Genomic DNA, 19842 nt, shown 5'->3' on the forward strand with positions numbered 1-19842 from the left:
TTTTGGGGAAATTTTGGTGATATTAAAATTCATCAATTGGATTATTTTTTTAAAAAGAAAATATTGAAAAAATTATCAGATATTAATCTTTATTTTGAGACAAGAGCATAGAGAATTAAAATAATATTGTTTTAAATAATTATCACTGTTGTGATACCTAATATCAGCTTGGAAGAGAGAGAGAGAGAGAGAGAGAGAAGGAAAACAAAATAGTACAGTAGAAATAGTGATTTGGATTCAGACAACTTCAGAAATTTAGTTCTGGCCCATTTTACCTATTTAACCTTGGGTAAGTCATTTAACTTATATTTATAACTCTAAATCCAGGAGCCTATGATCCTAAGGACAACTACACACACACACACACACACACACACACACACACACACACACACACACACACAAACAAACACACAAAAAGAACTTGTATGTAAGTAGATTTAAATTGTGGTGAGCTATTCAGTACTGAGATTATAAAGTGTTGTTGAGAGGGTTGCATGTGGTTTTAGATCCAGATTCATCAGCATTCACTTTTATTGCCAGAATGACTGTCCCTGCTTCAATTAGCAGCTGTTTAAGTAGTATTATTCTCAAAGAGATATTTTTAGATAATAAACCTTACTACTCCAGCAGCCAACTTACACATTAAAGCATATCATATTATTCATAACATAAAAGCATGTTAACATGGAAGAGTAAAGCACTTTGATAATAATAGGCTGCATTTTTCTTTTAGTTTTTTTTTTTTTACAAGGCAATGGACTTAAGTGGCTTGCCCAAGGCCACACAGCTAGGTAATTAAGTGTCTGAGGTCGGATTTGAATTCAGGTGCTCCTGACTCCAGGGCTGGTGCTCTATCTACTGCACCACCTAGCTGCCCTGCATTTTTCTAACATTAAGTTTCAAAAATATATATTTTTTTTACAAATTAGTTGTGAAATGCAAGTAACAGTGGCTATATATATTGAATTGCGGTAGGGAGACATTTAGGGAAGTGAGTATACAATATACAGATATGGAAAAAAGATCTTAGAGAGATTCCATGACTTACTCAGATTTATACAACTTAGACTCAAAGGTATAGATGTCCTTAGCACAATATCACATTGCCTCATTTTTAAAAATTTTGTTCATTTATTTTACTCTGAACTCGAGAAATAAAACAAACATTTCCATAACAAAGTGGAATAGAAAAAAAGATGATTGCACATGAAACTGAAAATCTATCATGTCAACTTGCTGTTCCTTTTTAAATCTATATTAAAGTTATCATGTATTTTTCACTTCCCCCCCCCCATTCTAGAGATGGCTGCCATTAGATACAAAAATGTGTTTGCATTCATGTGTGTGTGTGTGTGTATATTCATATAAGTATGCATATATATGCATGTAGAGCTGTTTTATGCAAATTTTATTCATCAGTTCTTTGTATGCAGAGAGTTTTCTCCTCCATAGGTCCTTTGCTGTTAATTTGGATATTTATAATAGTCAAAATACCTCTTAATGCAACTTCTATAAGTATTATTGAATTACCTTTCAATGAGTAACTTACTCACTAATTCAAGCCTTAACTTGTTTCCTATAGTTAACATGTTTTCTGAATCTGGTACACATTTAAGGAAAAGAGACACTGGTCTTCTACTAAAGTATCACTTTTATGCCTCATTCTGTTGTGTATACCTGAGTTCTTAAAATCTATCTCAGTACTACCATGCAGTAGCTGATCCAACAGAATAGGGTCTAAACAAACACCATTCATAGTTAATCTTTTGAAAAGATTTTTTAAATTTTTTCATTGGATATTCTTTTTGCATAATTTTCTTAGACTAATGTTAAAATAAATGTGCATTAGGTAACACACTCACTGAAAATGAGATAAATTAGAAATGGGTTGCTTGCTGAAGGACGTCAACTTATAATTTGGGGTGGGGGAAGAAATATATTAAAAATGATCCCAGAGAAGCTATAAATAGAAAAATAAGAATGAATTTCTAATTGCTTACTTAATGGAAGACTTACATCATTGCTTTCTCAATCCCTTGCAATCTGCTTACCTTTCAAAAGAATGGAAAGGCTTTAACTATTTCAATCAGATGTCATGAAGATTTGATAACCTGGTGTGTTTGTACATGCATGTGTGTATATGTGCTAAACAGAGTCACTCTTTTTACCAAGACTTTGGGCTTTGAAGGAGATTTTCTTCCAAGAATCACTCAAAGCAAAGAAGCAGGAAAGGAGAAGACCTGCAAGTTAAGTCAGTCTTCATACATTTTCTTTTCAGCCAGGCAAGCAATGTGGGGAGATAAGATCCAGTCAAACTAGAAAATATAATTGTCATGAATTAACAAAATCCAATGGACAACTTTTTCTCTTCTTGCTTTCCCAGATCAAGGTTAGGGGGAAATCATCATTCCTTTCATTTCCTTGACCTGATAACAAATGTTGTTTGTTTGTTTGTTTGTTTTAGATGGGGAATATATGATTATATTTTGTAGGCACCAAGGAAGGAATGAGTCAATAAAGTTAAGAGAGTAGAGATGATAGTGGAAGTAAGCTGCTGGAGAAGCTAGAAGGAAATGGGATTAGTGATACATTTAAAGGAGATTGCCTTAGTAAGAAGAAAGAAACCTTCTTCACCTGAGAGCAGATTGAAGGAGGAGATTATGAGGAGGAGGGGCAGATATTTGCATGATGTCTATTGAGGAGGAAGGGAGGTCTTAGTAAATGGTGTCAGTTTTTTTTTTTTGTAGGGGTATGTGAAGTGTATGTTTCTCTATTGTCTCTAGAGTCTCTGAAGTTTCTAATGTGGCAACCTGGAAATAGAAACATTCTTGAGGAGGCACCATCTCCTTCTCAAAGTCTTTCTCTCCATTTCCAGATGCCTCTTCTTGAAAAAAAGTATAAATCTCTGTGTTCTCTCTCAAATCCAGAAGACAGGTAAAAAAAAAAAAGAGAAGTCTCTAAGGTCTTGCCAACTGAACTTTGTATGAAGTCTAGACAGTTCTAAATCAATCAATAATTATGAGAGCCTTATGTTAAAAAAAAGTCTTTTGCAAAAGGGTATTTCCATGAGGAATTTGAAATTCTATAGTTGAAACATGAGTTAAGGTCTTCTGATGAAAATATGTGGGGTGGGACAAGTCTAGAAGGAGATTTGAGGAAAGAAAACAAAGTTTAGAGAAGCCACTGTGAAGAGTAGGATAAGGAACAAATCAGTTCAAAATATGTTTGCCTTTCTGAAGTTAGGATCCAGTTGAAATTTGAGGGAATGAATTTCAAGTAAGGACTAAGTTGTCACAGTTTAATGATTTCCTCTAGCTTCATTCAGCAACTTGTAAATGAGTGGAGGAGAAGGAATAATCTAAGTATAGGTTTGGGGAAATTATGACTGGTGATAAAACAGGAATGAAAGAAATTCAAAGGTGGAGTAGATTTGATTCACTAAGAAATTAAAATAGAGAAAAGAGTACATAATAAAGTGTAATTTAGTGGTGTAACCTGGGATATTACCAAGGGAAAGAGTGAATGGAGGTCATGATATAAATGAAAAAAAAATTAAGGGATCATAAAATAGGGAAAGATAGAATGACAAAATATTTTAATTATGTGTAAGAATATAACAGACAAAAAAGATAAAGTGGAGCATTTTTGATAAAAGGAATGTCAAAATTATCATTTCTATGCTTTTGAGATGGAGTGGAGGAGTAGATTATGGGAAGTGGATAGATTAATGAATTATGACATCACTTTTGAGGTCTTATCAATATGAACATTAAAGCCCCTAATGTAAGAAGTGATGGAGGAAAAAACTATTAGACTTTTAAGATAGGAAATGAGTTAATAAGGAAATTTATTGAGAAAGAATTAATAAGGGATAAGCCTATGAACAATGACTATTTTCTTTTTAATTTTGAGTGGGTGGAGGAAAGAATTAGTATTTTTCACTCTGAGTGACCATATAAATATTCTCAATCTCTTTGACCCTGTCTCTCTCTCTCTCTCTCTCTCTCTCTCTCTCTCTCTCTCTGTCTGTCTGTCTGTCTTTATCTCTGTCTCTGTCTCTCTTTTCCCCCTCTATGATAGAAGTAGAAGTATAGTCATATAAAGATAGAGGGCTGAAACTGGAATCAAGGAATCAAACAGATCTGGTCTCATACACTAATTAGTTGAATGACTATGGGCAAATTACTTGACTTCTCTGCCTATTTCCTCAACTGCAAAATGAAGATAATAATAGTATCTCCTTCTTGGTTGTTGTCTGGATTAAATGACATTATATTTGTAAAACATTCAGTATGGTGTCTTATACATAAAAAAAGTTTAATAAATACTTCTTGCTTTCCTTCTTTCTCTAAAAACACATCCTATACCTAAATTATGCAAATTAAATTATTTTTTATGATACATAATTTTAGAGGTGATTGAGCTATATTTGAGATTAGTAGAGTCAAGCACTTATTTTTGGCCTAGAAAGATCAAAAGTTTTGTTATTTTGATCATTGAATTTGGTTTCTTGATAGAGAATATACTAAATGGCGACTTGAGCCAAATTTCATTAGTTTAATTATTAAGAATTACCCTTTTTAGACTTGAGCTGGATAGAAAGGGTTCCTACTACACTGACTATGTAATGGTGCCTAATCTTCTTATAGCTAAGACCTTGGTTCAAGGTCTGCCTCTGGTACATACTGGCTAAGGGATCATGAAGAGGTTAATTAACATTAAAGTGCTTAATACAGATGAGCTGCCAGTCTCCGTAAATGGAAAGTGTTTTCACATTGGGAATCTGCTTCATTGATAGTACTGTAGACCTGATTCTAAGAAGGAAGGATGGAAGGAAAAAAAAGAAAGAAAAAGAAGGAGGGAAGGAGGGATAAGGGAGGGAGGAAGAAAGGAAAGAAGGAAGAGAGAAAAGGAGGAAGGGAAGGAGGAAGGGAAGAAGGAAGGAAGGAAGGGAAGGAGGGAGGAAGGAAGGAAGGAAAGAAGGAAAGAAAGAAACAAAGAAAGAAAGAAAGAAGGAAGGAAAAAAGAAAGAGAGGAAGGAAAGAAGGAAAGAGATAAAGAAAAGAAAGGGAAATGAGAGGAGAGGGGAAGGGAAGGGAGGGGAAGGGAAATAATGGAACTACTAATAAAAAACAAATAGAGAGAAGGACTTCTAGGTATGAAACTTGGTGATATACTAAATTAACAAAATTAAAGGACACTTGAATAGGTTCCCCAAAATCTGAACTGAAATTCCTAGCCAGAAGTTATGCAAAACCCCAAATGAAGAAGAGAGGTGATAATGATTGTAGGGGATCATTTAGGTACTAGAAAATATTTTGGTTGAACTATATAGAATCATAGTATAATGGAATTTGAAGATAACTTAGAGATTACTTATTCTATGTCCTGCATTTTACAAATAAGGAAACTGAGGCTCAGGCATATAAAGTGACTTGTCCAAGATCATTCAGATAATAAATGTGAACTGTGAATCAACTCTACATCTTGTTCCCCTGAAACCAATGATCTCTCCCCTACAATCACTGCAATTGGATTGATTTCAGTTTATGCAGTAACATGAGAGCAGCAGAAGCATCACTTGAGAATTCATTTTGAGATAAGTTTTTCTTACCCTCAGAAAAGTCCCTTAACAATCTAGGCCATCAAGGGTCTCCCAGCAACACAACTAAAACATCCCTTCAGGGAAACTGATCCCTTTAGATGCCTGTTTGCATTCTGCCCACAAAGTCATTTGAATTGGGTCACATAGACAGTTTTATATTTCAAAGGCTACATTTCCATGAGAATATCTCCTCCAAGAACAGTTTACCACATCCATTCTGAGATCCCTGTTCTCACTTGTCTACCTCAGACTTCCAAACCCCCTTGTTTTGTTCTTTAAAAAAAGAAAAAAAAGAACTTTTTTTTAATTATGAATTCAGTATAATCACTTTTCAAGTCATACACACACACACACAACTATGAGCATCTACCACATAGGGGTTGCTTTTTTGTTTGTTTGTTTTAATAAACAATTTTGAGCTTAACCAGCTAATAATAAAGAACTCTATTTTGTACCACTTTTCCTTTTCCTGTGTACAATTTTTATAATTTTTAGGTTTTTCAATGCTCTTTTTTCATATCTATCACTACCAACTAACTTGTATCCCCTCAAATTAGAAATCCTCCCTTATAACATGTATGTATAGTCATTAAACAGAACAAACCAGCTACTGTCACTGTTTGATTCTGTAGCTCAAGTCCTCTGCTTTTCTGCTGTGTTCTGCATTATCCCTATTGTTGTACTTTTATTTACTCTTAGGGGACAAATGAAATTATTAACCACTGCCCCCAGACAAAAAAAGCCCAAATTCAAGGAAATCTGATTCTGGAATTGAGGTAGGGATTTGCTACTTTGAAACAATAAATTGTAGCATACCAGGAGTCCAAGGTACTTTCCCAAAGTCTAAATACAGAACTTAAGTCAAAGAGTGCACAAGCCTAGACACATGCCTTTGCAATACACACTTCATGTAGGGACTGCAATGGATCAATAGTTCTTCAAGAGGAAAGAGAATTTTCTACACTGAATAGAATTCCACATCTTAGCCTTAGAAAGGGAGGTGTCTAAGAAGAGCTTGGCACATTTTCTCCGTTAAGATTCAGAAGGATATTAATTTAACAAAAGCGTTCAATTGTTACACACATTCAATTTTTTTGGGGGGGTTATATATATTTTTAGGGTTTTTCCAGATTTTCTGAGTTAATGAAGAATGACTTCCTGGACATCATGAAATACAGCATTCATCCACTGGTATGCTGCCAATTATATTTCCCAGTGACCTAGCATTTTTAGAGCCCTAACCCAAACTAAAGTCCAGATTGCAAAACTGGATATAATTCCATTGCAGGCAGGGTAGAGGGCAGAGAAGGAAAAAAAGGGAGAAAACGAGATATAATCATTAGTTCCTATTTCCAAAATCACCCAATTATTAGTATCTCAAAGGAATTTCCATTACAGGAACAACTCTTTCAGGTAATTAAAAATTTTTTACCCTAATTACCCAGAAAAAAAAAATCTTTAGAAAGTTGATATTCTCAAAGTGTTCCCCACGAAAGCTGAATAAATCTTCTGATCTAATTTTTCAACATATATATTTGGTTCTATTAGTAAATACATTTAACAATACTTGAGGTAATTGGAATTAAAAAAAGAAAGAACTGGGGAGGTACACAATTATTTTGTATTTTAAGTATAGCACCAGTTATAGTTTCTCAACTTTAAGTCAATAGGCATGGCATTGGCTCAATTCATTTGACTGTTGGCTAGAAGCAGATAGTATTTTTGAAGCATCTGGCAATATTAGGCCTTGGCTCTGAAACCCCATTCCAAGTAAGCTTTCAAGGCAGACAATGTGAACTCCAAGGCTATAATAATGAATTTTTATCCCACATGTAAGTGTTATGTCATTATTTAGGTATACTAAACCTTTTTTTGAGGGGGTGATGTTGCTTTCTAGAACAGAGACATCAATGGAAGACCACCTCTTGAATATTTACCTTGTGGGCGAGTATTAAGTCACAAGCTTTCTAACTGGTGGCTTCTCATTTTAAGTAATTAGTCTTGCTAACTGCTAAGGTTTACTGCTTTTATTGGGCTAAAGCAATTACAAGTGCTGTCAATATCTTCCAAATTTTGTGTCCCAGGAAAAAATGTCCAACCCTAGTTATGGCTCTGGGAACAATATTATTTAGAACAGTGGTTGTGCTAAGGCTTGCTTTTGATCTAATAAAGAAAAAAATCTAATGAAAGCATGATTTGATACTTTGGTATAGGGAAAATCTCTCGGTGGGCACACTGAAAATTACATTAAGACAATTATCACTTACCTTATTAGAAGTCATTTTGTTAAATTTCAGGGAGTCATTTGGGTATAGGTTTGCCCTGAGTTTTCTAGTATCACTGCATGATAAACTACAGAGATATCATAGTTTTTAAAACATGTGAAAGATAGTAATATACAAGCATTATTTTTGTTTAATTTCTTTATTTTAATATTTTTACTATTATAAAGCACATATATATATATATATGTAAACTAATAAAGAAATTTAAAATTTGACAAGAGATGCTATGATTTAATATAGGACTTACATTGGACTCAAGCCAAATGGAAATGTTTGGAGAGTCATATTCCAACATTGAATTTACTAGCAGAAAAGATATAATGATTTGATTCTTGAATAAAATACAATAGATGGGAAAAGTCTACTCAAGTATAAGTGCTATAAAATTTGGGTTGAATCTAGATAAAACAGGCTGGGATAAAAGTATATTTTTAACTAAGCAGATTTTGGGGCTAATTTAGCTTTGTTACTAGTAATCCTGGAACAGTATATTTATAAAACAAAATATGACCCAGGTATCCTAAGGTAAGAAAGAAGCAAAAATTCTAAATGGTAGGTCAGAGGAATTAGACTTCAGAATAATTTTTCAGAGTTTGTTTTGCAGGTTGCAACTTGCATAGTTCTCTTTTTCATATTATAATAGAGCTATTTTGATTATGTTCCTTAATAACCTTTAATTACCTAAAAACAGGCATTGAGAAATTCATAAGTTTCTATCTACTCTATCTTAATTATCTCCAATTTCACTTTAGGTGAATCAATACTTATATGAAGCATCAATGAGATCATATAATTTTAGAGATGATAAAAATCTGATGCAAGAGATTATAGCTCATATAAAAAACAATGCAATCCTATAGACAATTCTGAAGGTAGTCACTGACTTAATGTAAGATTTTACTTCAAGTTTTACACTATATTTCTTTTTTTTAGATAATTGGATTTATTATACAATAAATCATCATGATTATCCTCCCTTCACTCTTTTATCACTGTTCCCATAAATACCTCTTAATCACTCAATTTACTATACTTAAATATACCTTTCAAGTGTTTTTTAGCCACTTCCCATTGATTAAAAAAAATGGTGTTTAGGATAAACTGTTGTCACTAACCATTTTGAATCACAATTTAGTCTTTCTCATAGATAAGAAAATAAAACTCATTTAACCCAAAAATCAAAATTTTAGTCTTCAATTATAAGAAAAAAATCTACTCTAACCTATAACGTGGTCACTGCATGTTATATTCAATGGTGGCAGATGCAAGAGTCTTATGGAGTACAATATTTTCCTTGGCCATGAGACCAAGTTCCAACCATGAACATTAATAGCTATGAGTACAAATTTTATCTATGCAAAACTATGGTTTAATTTCAAGCATAAGGAAAAAAAAGTCTTGTTTGTCCCTGCATCTCCCATCCTTTAACCCTTCTCCCTATTGCAATTTTTAGGCATCGATGGACATAAAAATTATTTCCATCCCTTATCTCTATCATTGCCATGAAGAGAGTGGCTAATGATGGTAATCATGGATAAAAAGCAGATGGACATAAACATTAGGTTTAAATTTCCCATGAGTCCATGATCTCAAAGCATAACAAATACTTCAATGTCATATAATCTCAATCTCATTGTTCACGGAACTGAAGAATTGGGGGAAAACAGATTATTCTGAAAAAAATAGCATCTGCTTCTACTTTTATAAAGGCTTAGGAAAGATAAAAATCATTTTGAGGAATCTAGTGCTAATGAAACAAGCAAAATGGGACATCTGATGGCACTAAACAATGACTATTATCTTAGGCATTTTGATATGTAGAATATAAAGGAGAAAGAATCTTGGGTTTGAAGTAAAAATATCTAAATTCAAATTCTGGTTCCACTATCAACTACCCATAGTTAGTAGTAGCATTGTAACCCTGTGTCCACAAACTTAGGCCTTCTGATTTTTAACTTCTCTTTTTTGTAGCATTGGCATAATAATAACTGTACCACTTTCCTCCCCACCTTCCACACCCCAGGTTACTATCTAGAAAAACTGTTTTATATATCACAAAGCACTATATAAATGAATTCTAATTAGTTTTACTTTGTTGTTTGATGCTGCCTTTATTGGATAATGATGAGGGAAAGTGAAAGAAGATGCAGTTAAGAACTGGCAGTTTTGTTTCCTAAATATATTTCTGATAGAATTTGTAACATTTTGATTGTGAGAGATTATTTGATTTTCTATTAATCATGCTTTTCTTCTAACTTTTCCCCATCCAGATGTATAATACAAAAACTGACTGTCTAGACTATCATCATTTCAGGTCATTTCAAGCCACTTGCCTTAGTGTGACTCTCTTGGAAAAACTTGGGTAGGGAGAGCAATCCACTTGTAACTGCTACTGACATTGCAGGTTACATTTGGGATTCTACTGAGATTCTGTTTAATTGCAGAAGAGCTTTCTGATATGGTGTTTCATTATTTTCATTAGCTGTGGTTTTAGTCATTTCATCAGGGTTTTCACTGCTGCTAACAATGGCAACAGCACTAAATGACCTTCGTCTAACCTTGGTTTCAGTCATTACTGATCCTTTGCCTGAGGATGTTTTCTCAAGGTTGTGTAGCTGCTGATCTTTCCAGTCCAATTGTTTGGCACTGCAGAAGGGAGCATATACTTCAACACTTCCCTCAAATTGTAAGCAGTTTACCTTGTAGTATTTTTTTTTCACCTCTAAAACATCATTGAATCTGTGGCCCCAGAGAATTTCTCGAGGTACATAGGAACTTCTTGACTGGTGGGATGTCCCAGTTGAATCCCCTGTATATGTAAATGTCACCAAAATCTCAAAGTTGTCTTTGGCTACTGCTTTGCGGTCAAGGGAGTACAAAGGACTCTCATGATCAATTTCATGGACAATGGTCACCGGTGTCACAAGGATGATCTGGTCATTGACTAACTTTAGGTCCTTAAATCCCATTGTCATTCGTCTTTCACTATCCTCCACATAGCGAAGTAGTTGAGCTCTCACTGTTCCCTCTACTACATGGTTTGGTCGAAAATCACCAATGCGCCACATAAGGCAAAGCTTCCCATCTCTCATGCCTATGAGGGCAAAGTAACTGAATCGAATTGTTTGGGCTCTCTTTCGAGCTGTTGCCATTTTGGCCAAGGCAGCTCCAATGATGAAGGTATTTATGATGCAGCTCAAGATTGACTGAAGTATAACCACAAGGACTGCCACAGAACACTCTTCAGTGACACACCTAGAACCATAGCCTATAGTGGTTTGAGTTTCAAGGGAGAATAAGAATGCTCCTGTGAAAGTATGGACGTTGTCAACACATGGTGTGATATTTGGATCATTTAACAGATCTCCATGGTGAAGGGCTATCACCCAAAAGATCAAGCCAAAAATAAGCCAAGAGAGAATGTAAGATAAAGAGAATATCACAAACATATGACGCCATTTGGTATCCACAAGGGTGGTGAAAATATCAACCATGTAACTCCCCCATTCTCCAAAAATATGTTTAAAGTATACATTGCAACTACCATCTTTGTGCAATAATCGTCTTCTTGCTCTTCGCTTCTCAGTTATAATGTGCTCTGGGTGGCAGTTAGTGTACTTGGGTACATTCCCTTCCATGTTCACAATTTGATAGTTGGTGCCATAATAACTCATTTTGTCTTTATATTCTCAGATCATTCAACAGGTTAAGAGTTCAATTTATTTGCTTTCAGTTAAAGCCTAAAAAAGAAAGAGATAGAAATAGAATTTTATTTGACTTCTTAATAGCAGGTTGTTATTCTTATTGCATTTATACCACATTATAATGGCTATATAACTCCATCTGAAGGCAATAGTCAGGATTAATTATGCATTTAAGTTCATTAAAACTGAAAAATTCAGTAACAACAAGGAAACAGACATTCAGTAAGAGAAAATAGCAAATGTATTAAGCATGTATATTATTTTGGGAAATACCCGAGTTATTCGAGATGTATTCAAGCACAACTCTGCTTTCTCTGACCTGAAATGACTAAAATATTTTGCTTTCCTTTATCATACAATCCTCTTGTATTCAGAACATTTTGGAATTTTTCATCTAGCTACAATTAAGAAGTGATAAATTATTCCAAGATTTTGTCTAAGAACTCTACAAACCTTCCAAATGCTGAGCTTACATTTGACATTATGCACATTTTTTCCTTATTAGGCATATCTCTCAAAATTCAGCTGTAAGGGAAAAAAATATCCCACAAAACATGAAACATTTTCTGCATTCCAGACTCCATTGAAACTTACACACAACTGTAGATGCCCAGTCTCTATAGGTGATCAAATATGGATTTTGTCACTTTCCAGCACCTTTTCCATTCCCACTCTTCCTGAAAATACCTTGCTTCTTGCTGCACTTTCCCTGACAGAGAACTAAGCTACATCTCATTCAAATGGAGCTTGCTTTTCCAAAGATCCACCTTTTGGCATGTTTGAGAGATTCTGTCTTGAGCCCAGGGGAGGTAAAACCACTCCCAGGTGTCTTTCAGTAAGGTGTAAAATTGCCTTTGCCTTTGTTCCATCACACTCACTCATATTTTGACACTGCCAACTCTTCACTTCCCCTCTGAAAGGGAGGAGTAAAATTTTGCCAAAGGGACTAATCATCTTTCTCTCTTAAAGGGAGCAAGCCAGATTTGCTCTGCTCTCAGACACTGTGTTTGCTCCTCTACATTTCTCCAAATTAAATTGGTAAAATTCTCCATTCTGCTTCCAACTACTCTTTTCCTCTCACTGGTACTCTTCTCTTAAATTAGTTATACAAATATTATTCTAGAAAGTATAGTTCAACAGAAATTTAGGTCCACCAAATAGAAGTCAATGAGCTTCAAATGTCACATCTGAAAGTGAAAGTAAACATTTTAAAGTAGAAATTTGCTTCAAATAAGATCAAGGAAGAAAACACAATAATTCCATGACACAGTCTTAATTTTCTAGAGAGTTTAAATTCTCTAGTTATTGTATCTGAGAGTTTGCTGCTTTTGATTGTGCTTTTGATATGCATGGGGAGTTAGGAGGAAATAAATTACTATCATTAGGTATTAGTTGACAAAGACCTAGTTCACAAAATGATGGGAGTAGTTTGCTTTAACAAGTTCTTACTGAACACCCAGGGTTCTGAATGCTTTGAAATGGTTAATGTACCTTCCAAAAGGCATCAGTTTACTCCCTTGTCTTAGGATCAGGCCCATTCTACAATAAACACTTTGTTTGATGAAACATTTGTGTGGGATGGACTCTGCTTACATGCTTACAAGCTGAAAACCTTTCCCATGCCAAGAAACCAGTTAGGCACACATTAAAGGTTTGTTTGTTTGCATTTTCCCCATATCAGTTTGGACAAGTTACATCATCTCCTTTGTTAGCATTAAAATAAAGTTTTGAGGGGTACATTTGTACATTAAAGATGTGACTTACTTGCTGCTAAAGGCCTCCAGGATTTCCAAAATGCTTATTGGATTATACTTAGAAATATTTTGGTGATATTTTATCTATATCATGAGCTATTATTTGAAGAAAATTCTCTGACCTGCCATTTTATAGTAATATCTTCAAAAGGACTAGAAGTATAATATTATTTTCAAAACTTCATCCTCACTCCATTTTGTCCTTGTTACACAATGAATGAATTTTTTTAAAGAAGTATTATCAAAAACCAAAACTATTTGAATTCAAAAACTCATTTAGAATCACATATTATTTTCATTGTGACTGATTCTTTTTTCATCTGGACTGATTGCATTTTAGTTGTACCATGATAGTGACTTCATAAATTATGAGTGAATTCTTGACTGTTCATGCCATCAACAGAAGTTCTTCTCTAAAATAGTTTTCCTTTGTACCATTTAGGATTCAGGAGGTATTCAGTAGAATTTTCTTCTGAATCATTCTACTAATTTATATTGCTCCAACCAAGTTATGCTCTTTTATGGGCTTATATTTCACATGTTAGCTGTCAGTTACCTGAATACTTGAATGGTTTCTTCCAAATTTTTGACATTATCATAGAAACAAACCAGGACCAAACAATTCTCTTCTCTCATCCTTTGAATGTACTTTTGATATCTATTCCCCCTGCCCCCCTGCCCTGACTCCCATCTCTACAGTTTTGCTTTGAAAATCTCTTCTCAATAAATAAGATTTTTTTAAGCTATCTTTTCTTTTTAACCTCCAGTCATATAATTGATGAATCTCCCAATGGACATGTGTTCAAATGAAAAGATGATTCCCTAGGGATCTATAGCTTAATACAACTAAGTAAAATGAAGTAATCCCCCCAAAACCCAAGAAAAAATAAAACAAAAACCACCAATCCTTAATGATAAGCATTTTTTATTGAGCAAGATGAGTAAAGATCCTATTGTCAGATTAGCCATTGAATTGACATCAAAGTTAGTTGGTTGTTATCTTTTTGAAGATTTCTGTTACATAAAATTAAATGGTGACATTTTGTTTAAAGCCTTCATCTCTAAATTCTCAACTTTATTATCATCAAAATAAAAAAACAACATTTAGAAGGACCTAAAAGAATACAATTTTCTTTTTGTTTCTGTCTTCCTTGATGCCTTTTATTTTCTTAATCACATTTATTTCTGAATGCTTCTATAATTATGTAAGTAATTATGTTTATTTCTGGAAAATGGGGACAGAAACATTCAGAAATAAATAGTAATAATAACAAATAATAATAATAATAATAAATAGTAAAAGGAAGCTCAGAAAAAAAGCCTTACAGAAGTATGCAATATTAGACACCCATACCTGCATCCCCACTGCAGGAACAGAGGAAGAAGTGCAATTCTCAACTCTTCTCTAGGCATGCTATAATTACAATGCATTGAGGTTTTTTTGCTATATAACATGCTGTTTATAATTTTTAGTTAGATAAGATATTAACTTGCTTCATTCTATAACAATTCATATGTTTTTTATGTGCTTCTTTGAATTTTTATGTCATTTCTTATGATACAATGACATATCATTTCAGATTCAGATATCACAATTTTTACCCATTTGCTTCCACCAAAAAAAATAGGGCTGTTGTGGAGTATTTCTCTTTGCATGAGATGCTTCCTGAGCTCTAAGAACTATTGATGTTTATTTTTGCTTAAAAAGTGTTTCCTTTATGGGAACTAGAAAATGAATCAAATAAGTCTGGGAAACCATAGCACATAAACCTACAAAATATAGAGTGCATCATTTCCTTCCCTTAAGACCCCCCCCCATTCCATTTCTACTCCCCTTCTCCAACTCTGATTTCAATCTACAGCAGTGAACTAATTCATTCATTTAAGAAAGGAAAAAAAAAGTCAGTCTTAACTACTCTTTAGGGAGTTGTTATAGGTTGACTATGATAAGAATCAATGGCATTGAGTTACATTGAGATTTCTTTCAGAGTATACTGAAAGCCTAAAAGATATCAGTCATCATTTCCTCATCAAGTCAATTGATCCCAATTTACAAAATGTACATTTCAGATAAACTAGGTGGAGAAGAATATTTCTAAGCAAAAAAATAAAACATTCTGTCTACTAGCAGCTATTTTTGATCATCATCTTTCTCATTTTGTTCTTTGCTCTTTGTCACTCTCTCTCTCTCTCTCTCTTACTCTTCTTTCTCTCTTCCTCTCTTCTTTCCTTCCACTGTCTGGATCCTATCATAATGATAGTAGTCTTAGGATACTCTATCTGCTTTAGGCCTACTGTGTCAAATAATTCTCTAGTCTTGGCCTTCTCAGTATTACAAACATACAATAAGTAATCTTTTAAGTGTCCATATAATACACCTTCTATAACCTTCATGGACCCAGCAGAGATTCACAGAGGAAAAAGGAAAATGGAACACTTTTCAGTCAATGATTAGGTGGTGTATTATTTAACAAAAGAAGAGTCTTAAAAATGTATAGCAGTAGAACAAAAAGAAAAATGTCTGAAATGCCAAAGAGTTCAAGGGAAAAAATATCAAGTAAAATCGAGAGTCCAAGTAGATAAATCAACATGATAGTAGAATTATGAAAAAGTAGAAAAAGTAGAATTATGAGCATTAAAGAGATAACAAATTTGTTTTTAAGAAATATCTTGAAAAAGTGAATAACTCAAGAAATGCACTTTTTGATTAGGACTGCTATAGAATATGCCTATTTCTCAGCATGATATGACACATTAAAAAAACAGATCATTTAATAGAATTCAGAGAAACTATAAACCCATTTAAAAAACAACTGGTAAGCAATCTTTCGAATACTATAATGAAAATTTTAAAACATTCTATAGAGGGAACACAATCCCAAATGGATATTTAATCATAAAATAACAATGAAAAGGTCAAAAATAAATCATAGAAAAAATAACTATATGAAAGACAATTATTATGATAACATGAAAATATTTGTCTGTATTTAATCTAAAGAAATCTGTACACACAGACAGTTCCCCAAATCTAAAAATAACAAAATGGGGGGGGGAGATAGATAATATAGAAATGCAAATAAAACTTAGAACCAACCAAGTATACACACACACACACACACACACACACACACACACACACACACACGCTCAAAATAAACAGAAAATGCAGATATTGAGAAAATTGATAAAGCTATACATGGATTTGAAAGAAAAAATTCTACAAAATGACAAATAGAACTAGAGACTTTTTTTGATAAGATGGAAATGATAAAGCTTTTACAGCTTGCCTAAAAAAGAAGAGAGGAGAAATTTATTTTAATTGGCAAAGTGGAATTACATAAAACTCAGTAGCAATAAAAATAATGATCAAAATCTACTAAACAGTTAGGTGCCAACAAAGTTGAGAATTGAAAAGAGAAAAAAACTACAAAAATATGAAATGTTGGAATTAAAACAGTATAAAATAAATAGTTAAAATAATTCAATTTCCAAAGAAGAAAACTGAACTATCACTAATGGAACTATGGAAGGAGATAATTAAATTGCATGAATATTTTATCAATTTTTTTTCTGGAATGTTGAAATTATCCTCAAAAATAATAAATATGCTTCTCTATCAAATACCTTTCTTGTGTTCAAACAGGATTTGGTTGTTTAAAAAGCAGAAGGGTAAAACAAAGCAATAAAATATAGTAATATATTCAAATGTATTCAGAAAATTCTGGCTAAAAGATTACAGAAGGGGATTCAAAAAATATTAATATGATTAAATTGCAATTGTTGCATGTATATAGGAATGACTAAATATTAAGAAAATAATTGCCATAATTTTATTATCATTAAAAATACCACATAATTATAAAAATGCTACAGAAAATTTTTTTGAAAAATCACAGTATTCATTTATACTAAAAATTAAACAATTTATAAGCAGAGAGGATAGCATTTTATGTATAATTAAAAAGTACCTATGGATAATCAAGAGTTACTGTTATATAGAATTAAAGAAGATCAATAGACTTGCCAGTTAATATAGAAGTAAAAAGTAGATGGTCCCTTTCCCTGCTATTATTTTACATAATTCCAGAAATCCACCTATTAATAATAATACAAGGATAATAAATTAAAATCATAAATATTGGCAAAGAGGAAACACAGCTATCCTTATTTTCTGATAACTGAATGATTTACTTAGAAAATTCTAATCAGCAAAGAACCTAATGAAGATAAACAGCAACTTCAGTAAAGTTGAAGCCAAAAACATAAATTCATAAAATGAACAACATTCACATATAGCAGTAATAAAGTATAGGAGACAAAAATAGTTTAATTAAAAGCAATTTGAAAATACATAAAATATTTCAAAGTTAATCTGCTAAAACATAATAAAGAAATAATAACTTTTCAGTACTCATTTCTGTGCCCTGTCATTATAATAAAAATGGAAAATTACTGAAGTTAATTCACAAATTAAGTATTCTTTCAATCAAACTCAGCCAAAGTTTGCTTTTTAGAGCCAGACAAAATAATTTCAAAACTCATTGGGGGTTTAGGGAAGAGAACAAAAGATCCAGAAAGTCAGAGGAAATGAAAAGTTAGGAACAAAAAAGACTAGTCCTTTGAAACTTTATAAAAATTGCAAAGCAAGAATTTTAAAAAATACTTGAAAATATTTGAAAAATAGAATGTCAATAGAAAATACTAGACAAATGATAATCAGAAATAAATGAACTTAATGAATTAGTGTTGATAGATCCCAAAGTATTAATTTCCTAAGAAATGCTTTCTTATCTTATAGCAATTTATCTGAGAAGAATTGCTAGGTAAACTGGAATACTGTACAAAGAAATTAGGCTTAAAACAGCATCTTATTTCATGTACCACATTAAATTCAAAAGTAGATATATAGCAATAATGCTAAAATCATGACATTTTGAAAAATTAGAAAAGGAAATCATCCAATTTTCAGAGACTGACTGAAAGAGAAGTCTTAATTCCTAAGGGATAAAGTTGATTAAAAGACTTAATAAGACCTAATGTGTGTGTGTGTGTATATATACATATATGTATATATATACACACATATATTTTTATATACATATGTGTACATATATACACACATGTGTGTATGTATGTGGATATCATAAATGCATATATACATACAGGTAATTTTATAATATGAAATTTAAAAGTAATTCTATAAACAAAATTAATATACAAAAGATAAGAGGGGATACAATCAACTGAGAATACAACTTTCTTTCAAATATCTCTGATAATGTTCTGATATACAAGAAATATGGAATTCTAAAATAGAGAAAATCCAATAGATGAAAATGGGTGAAAAAGATATCCAAAAATACTTTTCAGAATATAAAAATAAGATCTCCAAATTATAAATAATGTATGAATACTATACTATAGAATAGTATGGAAAATACATATATGTATAATGTAATAAAAATAATATTAATACCATAAATATACATTATATAATTCCAGAATGAATATACTTCTTAGTAGATCAATATAGTTATCAAAATTCAGCACTACAATATTGGAAATAAGAGTGCAAGAGTCAACTAAAAATAGAGAAAACCCCCAAAGAGAATTTTGGGTACATGTTTTTGAATCTGATGAAAATGTCCAGATCTTATAGTATTGTCTGGTTTTGTTCTGATGATGTTTGTGTTAAATACCTTGAATGAAAAAGATTTTTCATTAGAAAAAAAATTGTCCATGGCAACTTTTTTTGCTTCACTTTATAGTAATAACTGCTTGAAATAGCAACAATAATAACTCTGATTTTCACTGTTTCTCCAGTTTTAAGAAATATCTACATCTGATGCTGAGTGAAGGGAGTAGAACCAAGAGAACAATGTACACATCAATAACATCATTATGAGATGAACATGCTTGATCGAAGCAGCTCCTCTCGGCAGCCCAGAGAGCTAGGACAACTGTATTTGCCTGGTTATGCACTATATTATCCCTAACAGAGGAAGAAAACAAAACAAAACAAACAGAAAAAAAAAACAACCCTTCAGAATCTGATGAACACTATAAAGATTATTCCCTATGCATCTGCTTCCCTTATTCCTAATTCCTCATGCCAAAAATTTCTAATTTGTAAACATGTTTAACAAAATATGTATGTAAAATACTAACCTGACTGTTCCCCGCTGAGGGGAGGTGGGTAGGAAGGGAGGGTGGAGGGAAATTTTGTAACTTGGAAATATGCATGTGCATATGGATGAAAATAAATAAATATTTTTTTAAAAAAATAAACATCTACTAAAGGAGAGAGGAATCAATAACAATCTCTCTCTTGGTTAGGTCTTTGTGAAAGTTGTAGCACATTTTCTGAGGGTTAATTAACCTGTTTTGTCTCAATAGCTTGTTAGTTCTTGACTGTTCCTTTTCTTTTCTTTTCTCTTTTCTCTTTTTTTTTTTTCATTTTTGACCACACATTTCTATCTCTTTTAGTG

At 32.6% G+C, this 19842-nt stretch overlaps 1 protein-coding gene across 20 annotated transcripts in view; it reads right to left on the reverse strand.

Moving 5' to 3' along the window:
• Window positions 1-8074: 8074 nt before the first annotated feature.
• Window positions 8075-19842, reverse strand: part of KCNJ16 (potassium inwardly rectifying channel subfamily J member 16) — a 96310-nt gene continuing 84542 nt past the window's right edge. For 19 of the 20 annotated variants that reach the window (XM_074224688.1, XM_074224692.1, XM_074224683.1 and 16 more), the window contains one exon: window positions 8075-11633. In XM_074224688.1, coding sequence (XP_074080789.1) covers window positions 10299-11567 — 1269 coding nt within the window. In that variant the 5' untranslated portion in view covers window positions 11568-11633 and the 3' untranslated portion in view covers window positions 8075-10298. Of the gene's footprint in view, window positions 11634-12191; window positions 13994-19842 lie in introns of those variants that run through there. The other variant, XM_074224694.1, reaches the window with a different exon arrangement.

The sequence above is a fragment of the Macrotis lagotis genome, chromosome 2, assembly GCF_037893015.1.
Source record: "Macrotis lagotis isolate mMagLag1 chromosome 2, bilby.v1.9.chrom.fasta, whole genome shotgun sequence".
In the NCBI taxonomy this organism is placed as follows: Eukaryota; Metazoa; Chordata; class Mammalia; order Peramelemorphia; family Peramelidae; genus Macrotis; species Macrotis lagotis.